A 12,124-nucleotide genomic window follows, 5' to 3' on the forward strand; every position below is an offset into this window, starting at 1 on the left:
TATTTTTCTCCAATTTATTTCTGTCTTGGGTGTTATTTCCCCAACCGCAAACTCCCCTTTGTTCAGATCATTTGTTACTTGACTTTCCCATTGGCTTTTGGTCTTCCTTTGAGCCGGTTTTCTAAGAACATTCATTATGTTGTTTATGTCATTTAAGATTTTGACCGTTACCTAACTTTTTTGGCCCATATATCTGTCGTATCATTTCTCTTTCGAAGGCGTTTTTCTTCATCAACTTTTGTTAGATTCATCGTTTCTCCTCCGTAGGTTACTGTTGACCTTATTGCTGTTCATTAGATTTTTATTTTAGTCCTCGTTAATTATGGTTGTTAAATGTTACTTCCAAGTATTTCCATGTTTAGCCCCATTTTGTTGTCAACATTCTGATGGGGTTTCAAGGTGTGTTTACTAGAAATTTACACCTGGAATATAATATTATATTCAATGTGTGAATTAGATCTTCATTAATCTAATTGAGCCCAGCTTTAAAAGAAAAAGATGTAGTTAATTGTAAACTGAGCAAAGTACAAATAGGAGCCCACCAAAACAACTCGATAACATAAAATGACATGACCTATTGTAAAAAAAGAAAAATAGAATAACGAGTTAACTTACAAGATCAATTATATGTCGATTACATTAGCTTGTGAAAATCTATTGATTAGTCAGTTATTGATTCAAGTAAACTGAAGATCAAAATAGCAAAAAAACTACAAAGGAACTGGGATAAATATGATAATAAAGTATCCAAGAGGTAGTGTCATTAATGTTATACCAAACAAAAAGACACTTTGCCAGCAGGGGCCCAAACCCTCGCACCAAACAACTGCTCCAACTGAATAGGCGCTAAATCTGACTAGTGACTGGACTTCTAGCTGGACACAGTTATCTAAAATGCTCAACACACACGACCGCGGTTCAAATACTTGAGCTTGCCTAATGACATCAAAGAGTTCAAGCCAAAGCGCCTAATTGGCTTCTCATGAAATATCGGCCTTTGGCAACAACAATCAACAGAAGTTTTTTGTAGTTTTAGTTTTTGTGGGATTTCTGCAATTTTCACTGAACATTCATCACCATATCGTCAAAAAACCATTTTCCAAAGATAATTATATACCAGTATAAAAACACATTAATATGTTTATTAATTTATATTTTTCCATCATTTCGATGTGTTAGAAGATAAATTAAGTTTCTTTTGTATTTGTAAACTGACATGCCTATAAGGATGTTCTAGTTCTTTATCAGTTTTAGGTATTCCACAAATTCGTTTAGCTTTAGGAGACATAAGTACAAGATTTTGAATTAGTCCGTATGCACTTGATGTGGTCCAATACAAAACAAGACACTAAAATGAAAAAGACATTATAAGTGGAACAATTTGAATTATTTTAATTCACATTTAATAAAAAACGCTTTTATCACTGAATTCCCTAAACCGAAAATAGTAACTACTAAGAAAAGTTCAAAATAAACATATTTTTAATTTATAGCAAAGATATTTAATAATAAAACAATTATGTCTACCGAATCATTAAGTCTCAATATACAGTGGCTCATTTGAACTACTATTGATATCTCCACAATCGATAATTCTAATGTATTACAAATTATAAGAAAAATATTGGATAAACTGATATATTTTTACTTACTGATGGTACAGATGCCGCTACTGGAATCATAATCACACTTAAACCTCTGAAAATATTTGTTAAAAACTTTTGTAATTTTGTAGGTTCATTAACTTTTGACAATCTTTGCAGCTATAAAAGATAATACAATTATTTATAATATACAACTTGGGTCAGTTGTTATATACCTCAATTATCAACAAGTTTATAAGGCCTAATCCAACAGGTAATATACCAGAAGCATCTACTTCTGTCAAATTTGGAATAAAACCAAAACCTCCTACAGTTAACTCTGTAAAAGTTATTTGTGCATCTACATTTTGATGTGGAAGCATATATACAAGATTCCTTAAAGAAACAGATAAAGATATCCACATAGGTATTTGAAACCATAGTAAAAGACTAGCTTTAAAAGGGTGACAGTTATCTCTTACCACCAGGTTGTTCCATTGCTTTCTTATCTTTAAAAAGCTATATTAAACATGTTATATAAAATGAAATTTTCGAACTTACTGATCTATTGTAAACCATTTTTGCTTTCTTTTCGTCCCAGTTATACATTTTAACAGCAATAGACGTTTCTTTTTTAAGTTCTTCAACTATTGCAGGCATTTCTAATTGTAAATTATGTAATTTTGCTAATATATAATTCTGATACACTGCTAAAGGTAAAGTTACACACGTCCTTAATAATACTGTTGTGCAAACAATTGTTGCCCACCATGGTAAACCTGTGGTATCGTGCATTGTCAATAAAAAATTTTGAAGATATTCCACTGGTGTACTTTCTGATATCCATTTGAAAATACCTGTTTGGGTTTTGGCTACAGATTCTACAGAAGATTGGAAGGAAAATTCTCTGTTTTGATTGTAGTTTTCGTGTCTATTCAACTTTTCGATTGTTTTCACATTTTTAAGTAGAATATCTCTGTGTCGGTATAATTTAAAACTTTGTTTACCTAATCTGTACATATTTTTATATTTTAAATAAACAATATAACATTATTGTTTCCAATAAATATAATAATATTATAATAGATAATAAAAAATTGTTTTATTTTGGTCTCTTTAAAATTAAAACATAACCTATAAGAATTAAAAATCATTGACGGAACATTGCGTTCCGTGTTTTCCAAACTCTACCGGCTATGCAGATTAACCGTCAAATAAGGTTTGTTTTCTACTGACCTACTTTTATTTTTGAATCATGAAGGTCATCTTTTCTCACTTACACTTATCGTATGAAAATCACTTTCGCCTTTTACTCTCCGTACCTCGCTCATCTTTCATCCTCGTTTGACCTATCGAAAAATTAATTATGTATTCACTCATGCAAACAAGTCACTTGTATTTTCGGTGATGACATAAGAAATAACAAATAACCTATATTTCAGGACAGCTGTTTCTGTTTTTGTGAAGTAAATTTTGCAATAGACCTTCGTAGTGGCGTCGGAAAATTTAGTGAAAATAACTAACACCGTATTATTTGAAAGTAGTAGTACACAGTATCATTTTCCCCTTCAATTTCATCATCGATTAAGTAACTTCTAAAATAAGTAAATCGCGTACGATATTTTGAATAAACAAGTTTACGTTATAGATTAATGTAAACATAACGCAAAAGAAGATTCATAGCTAACAAGTTAAGAAAATATATTGAATAGTGGCAATATTTTGTGAAATGGATTTAAATATTACTTTTAAAAATTTAATAAACAATAAGATTGTTCTACTATAAATCTTAGTGGTATTTGTGGTGGAATATTCTACCAAAGATAATAGAAAAAATTTGCAAGTTATTAAATAACCAATTAAAATGGGATTGAAATTTTCAACGCAATATTTAGTGAGCAGTGTTACTGGATATGTAACAGGAAGGAAGCGAAAATATTGCGATTCCGATGATGAAGAAGTGAATAAAGTTATAGATATTGCTTTACACACTCCTAAAAGGTATGTAATATTTGTGTAACAAATAAGGAATACTATAATATAAGTTTTTAAAGGAAAAAGCTAGTAAGCACAGCCAAATACATCTACCAAGCATTGTTTATGGAAGGTCAAAATTCTGATGTTACAGTATGTGCTCTGGGTGAAGAATTCAACCTACATAGGGTATATCTTTGCCAGAGTCCATATTTTGCCAGTATGTTTGGAGGATCTTGGTTGGAGACCAACCAGAAATATATCAACATTGATATTGTAGACCCCCTCATCTCTGTAGATTGTAAGTTTAAAAATAGTTCTATATTTCAGAAGGATTTCTCCATATATACAAAATTTTATTGAAATTACATTTTTATGTTGTTTCAGCTATGAAAGTGGTTTTAGGCTCTTTATATAATTGTGAGATTGTTTTGAATCCACTTGAAATAGTACCAATTTTAGCTACAGCTACTATGTTTCAACTGGATGGATTAATTGAAAAATGTACAGAAGTTATGTTAGAAACTATTAATCCCAAGGTATTCTGGCATTACTAATAATAAATTCATTATTTACATACTGTAAATATTTTTGTAGACAGCTCTAAGTTATTATAATGCAGCCTGTTTATATGGAGATAAAAAGCTACAAGATGTATGTTTCAAATGGTTCTTGGTAAATCTGATGCCTTACTATTTCAGTTTTCCTTTATTAGAGTTAAAAACTATTCCTATACCCCTGATGGCAAAGCTTATTGCCGATCCAGATCTTTTTGTTATTCAGACAGAATATTCCATTTACGTGATGTTAAAATATTGGATATACATGCAACTTTTTCCAGAAACAGAAGACCTTTCAATTGCTACTGTTAATGAATACTTTTGTTCAAGGACAGGTAAGTCATTGATCAAAAAAATAGGGCCTGTGGCTAAATTTCCTACAATTAAAAATTTTTATATTTCTTATTCTTCAAGCTCTGCACACATTCTGACTATTTTATTAATATTAGGCTCATTACATATTTCTTTCTTCTTTCAATTCAGTATTTGTTCTTCTTCTTCATCTTTCATCATTAATTTTTATGCCCCCTATTATTTTTTGGAGTACTTCCTTACCCACACTTTTATTTTTTCAGAACTCTTCTGGGTTAGTACCTAGGACTCCCAACCATACAGTATAATTTTATCTTTGTTGCCTTTAGATATTCTTTTTATCTCTACATTGCCCTACTGCTCTCTGGTTTTTACCTTGTGCTCTTTTCACCTCCACCTTTCTTATTTCTTTATTCACATACTTGTCTTCTATTACTTCTAGTTTCTTCTCCAGGTGTTTTCTCTCTTCAGCATTCTGCTTTTGCCTGTTTTCTTGCTTCATCATATCTTGGTTTCTCTTTTCCATAATTAATCTACATTTTTCGTCAAACCAATCCTTTCCTGTACTTCTTTTCACCTATCCTAGACATTATTGCATGGTTTTTATCAGTGATGATTTTATTTGTTTCTTCTCATCATTTTCATCCTTTATTTCTGGCTTTTCATTCAGCTTTATTGTTTTTATATATCTTTGACTTACTTAATCTATTTAAACATTTACACTAGATTTAATTAACTTATATAATTTATTTAAATTCTTTGTTTACTTTTTTATTTCGTTCCGTTCATTATGAATTTTTATAATATATGACAGAAAGGATCCTAGAATGTAAACAAACAAATAAAAAGACCTTTGTAGAAACTAGTTCTAAAAAAATAATATAAACAACTCTCTGCTATGCTATGTATTGGCAAATGATTCTTTCGAAATAATTTGATTCATATTTTTTAGAAACATTACCATACCTCCTAACTACAGAAGGAAAACAATTCATATCAGTATTCCAAGGCCTTAGATTACAAAATCTATTATCCCACCAGCTTGATGTACTGCTGGTAATAAGGGACAACATTATTCCTAGAACATGGCTCGATACTGTGATTCTACAACAATGGAAGAACGTTTTAAGGGTCAATCAAAATGATGATAAAGGGTAAATTATGGTTTATAAAAATTACTGTGATAAAATTTCAAAATAAATATATTGTTTTAGACCAAGAGATATTTCTGACGAAATATTTTTAGCATCTAGTTTAAGGTGTGGAAGGATTTTAACAGTGAACGAGAGACATGTTTGGAGGTGGACTGGGTTCCATTTCGGTGTAGATTTATTAATGATCACAGATGGATCTACCATTTCCATTAAACGAAATCATAGATCGGAATTTGAGCAGTTATTGAGTTTACAAACAACTAGGCATGTGGCAATAAGGTCAGTATCTAGCACTATTATAAAGTAATTTGTTTTTATAATTTAATTATTTTAGATTTGTTGTGTTCTTAAATTTTTCATATTCCTTTTACGTTTTTCGGCATTTAAAGTTGGTTTTCCATTGTATCCACTGTATTTTGATACTTTTCTTAATTCCTTTTTGAACTACATTTATTTTATTTCTTTTTTGAACTCACCCTTTCTTTTCTAAAGGTGTTCCCAGTTTCATTTTTTATTGTTAATCTACCTGCCTCATTTTTACTGTATGTCCATACCAATTCAACCATTTCTTGTTTATATTGAGAATATGAAGATGTAGACCATCATCCTCAATTCCTTTTTGGTCCACATTTGCATTGTTTACTGTATTTCTTTTTTGATCTAAACTTTTATTATTTAAAGGTGTTTCCAGCCCCTTTTCTATTGATAGTCTATCTGCTTTATTTTGACTGTTATATCCATACCAATGCCACTATTTCTTGTTTATTTTTTCAGATTATTTCTTCTTGTTTTGTTAATTTTTTAATGTTTACATTTTTTTGAGTCATATCAGGATTTTGGTCTCTCTTGTAACCTTTTCTTCCACTGCATCCATCCTCAATTCTTTTATTTGGTCTCTCCATGGTTTACATGTTTATTTCTCAGTTATTTTTCCAGCCTCCATTATCTATCTCGTTCACTCATGTTTATAACAATTCAGCTATTAATTTTTTTGTTATAATTGCTACTCATTCTATTTCATTTCATGTATTTTTTTCTTTATTTTGTTTACATTGCACTGGTTTTTATCTAATTTCGTTTATATCTGTAGTTTCGTTCCCAAAATTTATTCGTATGTACTACATAATATTTTTGTTGATGTTATTTTTCTCTTTTCTTTCCATACTATTATTAACTTATTGATTATTTCAATTTTAGGGTAACTGTTACTCGACTTAATGAACAAAGACAGATTGTTTACAGTAAACAATCGGAAATATTAAAAGTATCATTGTCAAAAGGCGAAGAAATCCAGTTAATGTCTTTTGATAAAAATGTGGAATACCCTATTATAATATCAGCTAATATCTTGTACACATCACCAGAAACACAAGAAATTAACATAGAAGAAAGGCATCATAATATATCTTAACAGGTATACTAATTGCATATATTTGACATTCTGAATAACTATTATAATAATTGAAAAATTAATGTAGCAAAGGTTTTTTTTACAGTAAGTCACTCGATAGTGGTGTTGGTGATTTTAGGTATTGGAAGCTTAGGGTGATATTCAATTTCGTAGATTAATTTTTCTTATATGTCTAATGCTCGATTACAAAGAAACTATCATTTGAAATTATCAATACTTTTGACATTAACTAAAATAAAGATTAGATATAGAATGTATATTTAAGAAATATACAATGATATACAGTCTGTATAATGTTTATCGAAATTGGATTTCTTGAACAACGAATATAATTTATAATATAAAACAAATTAAAAGACTAACTAGGTAAATTTATTCCAGTATTGTATAAAAAGTTGTCAGAATAGTCAAATATAAGTGACAGTAATATACAGTGAAAATAGCACAAAGTATAACGAATCAAGTAGTATACATGCTGATTCACGCTGTGGAAACTCCAATTAAAAAAAAAATAACACGTTATCGAATTTGGGGGGTTTGAATCAGCTTAAATTATTTGAGATTATAATACCGAATATTTTTATACTATATGTTTTTTTTATTTACATTTAGCTTGACATTTAATATTTTTTTGTGTCCTTGTGAAATTATATTGAGTTTGAATATTTTTGTTACTATTTTTTTAAAAGTATTATTATGGATGAAATCCATATCAGCTCTAGTTTTGTATATTCCTCTAAATTGTGATCTTCTGCATTTATTTCTATATAAAAAAGTGCATTTATGAATAATTAGTTAGTATTTGTTGGTTTCCAGGTCAAATTAATACGAAATTGACATAATTAACACTTATGTCAGTTTGATCATTTGTAATAAGGTGCTTTCAGGCAGTTACATTGATAGTATGAAAAAGAAAAATGTTGTTATAACTTTTTTTGGTTTATCTACTTCCAAAAAAAGGAGAAATACATCATCCTACTAATTATTATACTTAGAACAAGGTATTTCAGTCCAGTTTGTAGGTAATCTTCGTTAAAAGTGGAACTACTTGAATGCACTTATTAATATTCAAAAAGTGGTAATAATTAAATTGGAACTATTTTGTGTGTCAAAATAACTCCCACAATAGTTTTTGTGTCAAAATAACTCCCATGATTGTTTTTATTTTTTTTCAATGGATTTAGCTTCTTCGATAAGTAGAACTGATTATTGGTTGTTAGTAAATATTGACTTATTCTTATACTTCAGCTAATAATTTTATTTTTCTAGGGTATTATTGATGAGATTCATATTGTAAATTAATTTTTCCTAAATTAGAGTGTATTTTTGATGAAAAAAAAAAAACAAAATTAGAATGCAATTTTATTATTTCATATTTTCCATATACAAAAAATGAGTTATTTTGATATCACTTAGTTCTCAAATACCATTTGACAAGTTTAATATTTATATTAAAATAAATGTTTGACGTTAGTGACCGTTACAGTCACAGAATTTTGAAAAAAAATTTGTTATTAATTACATATATACAGTGTGTAACAGCCTAATGGAATGAATTCATTATTTCGATTATTGTATATGTTGATTGATTTTTCCATGAAAATGTGTGAGGATTCTGGTCCACCTGCTTCATTTTTTTATATGTCCATACTAATTCAACTGTTTTTTGTTTATTTTTTTGTATTATTGCTTTTTGTTTTGTTAATTTTTCATTGTTTACATTTTCTTGAGTAGTATAGGGTTTTAGTACCTCTTGTAACCTTTTCTTCCACCTCATCCATCCTCAGTCCATTTTTAATGGTTTTTCCAGCCTCCATTATCTACCTGGTTCATTCTTACAGTATGTTCATACCATTTTTTTTCTATAATCACTACTTATTTTGTTTCATATCCAATGTCTTTATCTTGCCCCATTTTGCTCCCACTTATATTTTTATAGATTTTATTATTGCATCGATTTTTGAATTATTTTCTACTACATATGTTGTAGTTGTAACAGCTTTTGTATATATTTTCATTTTCGTGTACCCATCTGCAGTAATTGAATAAAAATTTTATCGTTCTTATGTTTGTTGCAATATTGAGATAAAATATGATAAAATTGGAAATTTTAGGGGAAGTGTGCCCCCATAATGACAACGACAATTCCAAATATTTGCAAATTAAGATGAATATTTTCAAAATTCGTTTGCTTCAGCTCATTAAAAGAAATATTTTACTTCAATCAGTAAAATCACAGTGATAATTCAATTTCATCCCAACAATGTTGAAAATTGGGTAAGCAAATAACTTACATTCTTGATTTCTGCTTGGGCCCAATAAAAACAATTGGAACATTCAATAAATTAGCATTTTCAAAGATTTCATCATTTTTAGTCTGCCCTGTTATCGTTTCCGATTTATTTACATTGTCTTCTTCAATATTTTCTAAAGTATCGTTCTCCTTAAAACCGTCATTTCTCTTGTAATAGTAAGTGAAGTAGAAAAAGTAAAAATATTTATGTTCAAAGGACAAATCCAGTTTTCCTAACAGCATTTAATGGAGTTGATGATTTGAGAAATGCTTTTGAAAATATACCAGCTAAATGGTAATGGGTCACAGACTTTCCACATCAAGAGATTGCAACCTATGTGTACAATACGCAGGGAAGCAAAATAAAAAAAAATTCTGTTTCATATTCAAGTACCTCTAAAGCCACCATAGGAAACGATTGGGTATGTCGTGATAGTAATTTTTACATTATCCCAAGGGAAGAAATGACAGAGCCTCAATCTGGAGCGAACATGAAAATAACAAATATGAAATGAAGAATCTGAAGAGATGCTTCAAGTTTTCAACAATTATAGTTACGAGTAATTATATATCAACACTGATATTTAATTTTACATTCACTTCACACTCACATTCCTAATTGTACTTATCTCAAACTACATATACCCTACACTAGACATTTAGATTTGAATTAAACAATGTTCAAATAACTATACTGACAGATTTTCCCTACTTTGGAAAGGAGTTGAAGATATGGATTATTGAAGAATGTCAATTTAACATGTTTTATTTATATATAGAGTAACTGAAATACTGAATTTATTCTTTTTGGTTTTTAGACACTGTAAAAATTGCTGTACATACAGAAATTCAAGCGTCTCAATTATATGAAAAACATTTTTTCCATTTCAATATATGATATTTCTATTGTAAATTATATACTCTACCAACTTTAAATTAGTAACTCCGTGTACCATGGTATGAAAGCGAGGTTTTTCGAGTGATATACAATTGAAAGTTGTTTTAGTATAATTTTGATTTATTTACCCATTTAATCATCTACCTTTTCCTACCCATTCACTATCCCATGGTTGCTTCTTTCTTTACCATCCAATTTCAAAATTGTTGCTGCATTTTTGATAATTACTTCTATAAATAGTTACAATTAATTTAAAAAAAGGTAATGGAGAAAAAATGACATTAAAATTGAAGTTTGTGTTAATTTTGAAAAATGATATTGTATAATAAATTCCTTGTTATGTTTATGTTGTAATTATCGTTAATCTGTCAATATACATTTTTATAAATTCTATCAACATTTCTGAGATATATATTTGTTATGGATTTGAAAGAAATGGGGATGAAAAATATAGTTTTCGATTATTTGTTTCGGTTACCATTTTTCTAGTCATACCGAATGATTTTCCCTGGAGATGTTACATATTTACATACAATAAAATCATTTTGTTTAAATTGTCAGAGTTTTTTTCTTATTTAGTAAAAAAATATAATACTTTTATTACAGATTTGATTATTAATAATAATAATGGAGATTCATAATACATTGCTGTAGCTATACAAGTATTTCTTTTAAATTTCCCTAGGATTCAAATTGGTTAAAAGAGTAGGTCCCTCCTCTTCTGCAAGTCTATTTTGGTGATTTCGTTTAATCCCTACGTTTATCAATTGAAAATTTTTATAAAAGTTTTTTTATATTTCTTTAAAAAAAATTTTCGAATGTGCAACTACTTCTTACTGCTCCATTATTGACCAAAGTTTATTGAAGCTTCTATAAGTATGTGGATACAGTTTTTTCTAAGCAATAATTTCATTTTGTCAATTATACCTAATATTTGAAAATAATTTTTTTTAGATTTATACAAAAAAGTTAATCAACAAAAAAATGATCAATGGATTTTTGTCAAAATTTCCTAAAAAATAATCAAAAACTTTACAATACTTTGATATTCATTGGGGAAAACATGAGCCACGGGTCAATCATTGTCAATATTTTCATAAAACTATGCCATATTTTTATTATACAGTTTTAAGGCATTAAATAGGATCAAAGTATAAAATATATTTGTGCGCGCGTAATGACAAACTAAGACAACAATTTAGGACCCTACTCTACAATTATACCAACTGGATATCCCTTAAATTAAATGAATATACTTTTGACCCTAACAAGTGATTTGAAATCTGTTAGATCACCTGTAATATAGGATTTGGTGGATTTTGAAAATATTTAATCTATTATAGTTCAATAATATATATTTTGGTAAAATTCTGTAAGGCTGTAACTTCGTTTGGTTTATCCTTTAGGTTATTTTATGTGCTTTTTGTTATTGTTACTATTTTAACAAGTTTGGAGTTTGGTTTAAAAAAATAAATAAGTTATAAGTGCTCTTATACTAATTGGCTAGTCACGTATGAAACGCTTTCTGTTTATAGTTTTTGTATTATAAAATATAATTATACCTACCTCATTAGTATGTTTTATTTATTACACAAACACCCTAGAATCATCAAATTATTGCATATTATGGCCACTTGCACTCATGGTTTAACACTGTCTTGAATTGCACAGAGTGTTAAACCAAGTCTTTAAACCATCATTAAATTAAACCGAAATCGAGGACTGATTTAATTTTTATTTGAACAATTTGTAACCTATAATTTGGTAATTTTGTGTTGAAAATCATACAACAAACAATAATTATCGCTATTGGTAATATTGACAATAATGAAAACAACAATTTATTATTACTATTTTAATAATTTGATTTGAGTGATGTAAAATGTATTATTGTGTACCAAGTTTCAATAATATTAAAATAATCCAGCAATACAATTGT

The 12,124-nt window shown here is 28.5% G+C and overlaps 2 protein-coding genes across 4 annotated transcripts; one reads left to right on the top strand and one right to left on the bottom strand.

Moving 5' to 3' along the window:
• Positions 1 to 108: 108 nt before the first annotated feature.
• LOC130453116 (cytochrome c oxidase assembly protein COX18, mitochondrial) lies at positions 109 to 2,869 on the bottom strand. 2 transcript variants are annotated; one of them, XM_056792721.1, is made up of 5 exons: positions 2,145 to 2,714; positions 1,820 to 2,092; positions 1,653 to 1,763; positions 1,217 to 1,348; positions 109 to 422 (listed from the first exon to the last, which is right to left on the bottom strand). In XM_056792721.1, exons 1-5 carry the CDS (start codon positions 2,601 to 2,603, stop codon positions 417 to 419), a joined length of 981 nt encoding a protein of 326 aa, XP_056648699.1. In that variant the 5' UTR covers positions 2,604 to 2,714; the 3' UTR covers positions 109 to 416. The 2 variants fall into 2 exon arrangements, with proteins under 2 accessions (XP_056648699.1, XP_056648698.1); XM_056792720.1 differs by lacking the exon at positions 109 to 422 and having other exon boundaries at positions 998 to 1,348; positions 2,145 to 2,869.
• Positions 2,870 to 3,033: 164 nt separating this feature from the next.
• LOC130453115 (protein germ cell-less) lies at positions 3,034 to 11,755 on the top strand. 2 transcript variants are annotated; one of them, XM_056792718.1, is made up of 8 exons: positions 3,034 to 3,584; positions 3,638 to 3,858; positions 3,945 to 4,096; positions 4,155 to 4,452; positions 5,382 to 5,583; positions 5,644 to 5,862; positions 6,781 to 6,997; positions 7,080 to 11,755. In XM_056792718.1, exons 1-7 carry the CDS (start codon positions 3,448 to 3,450, stop codon positions 6,992 to 6,994), a joined length of 1,443 nt encoding a protein of 480 aa, XP_056648696.1. In that variant the 5' UTR covers positions 3,034 to 3,447; the 3' UTR covers positions 6,995 to 6,997; positions 7,080 to 11,755. The 2 variants fall into 2 exon arrangements, with proteins under 2 accessions (XP_056648696.1, XP_056648695.1); XM_056792717.1 differs by having other exon boundaries at positions 3,044 to 3,171; positions 3,232 to 3,584; positions 6,781 to 11,755.
• Positions 11,756 to 12,124: the final 369 nt, after the last annotated feature.

The sequence above is a fragment of the Diorhabda sublineata genome, chromosome 2 (genome assembly GCF_026230105.1).
Source record: "Diorhabda sublineata isolate icDioSubl1.1 chromosome 2, icDioSubl1.1, whole genome shotgun sequence".
NCBI lineage: Eukaryota > Metazoa > Arthropoda > Insecta > Coleoptera > Chrysomelidae > Diorhabda > Diorhabda sublineata.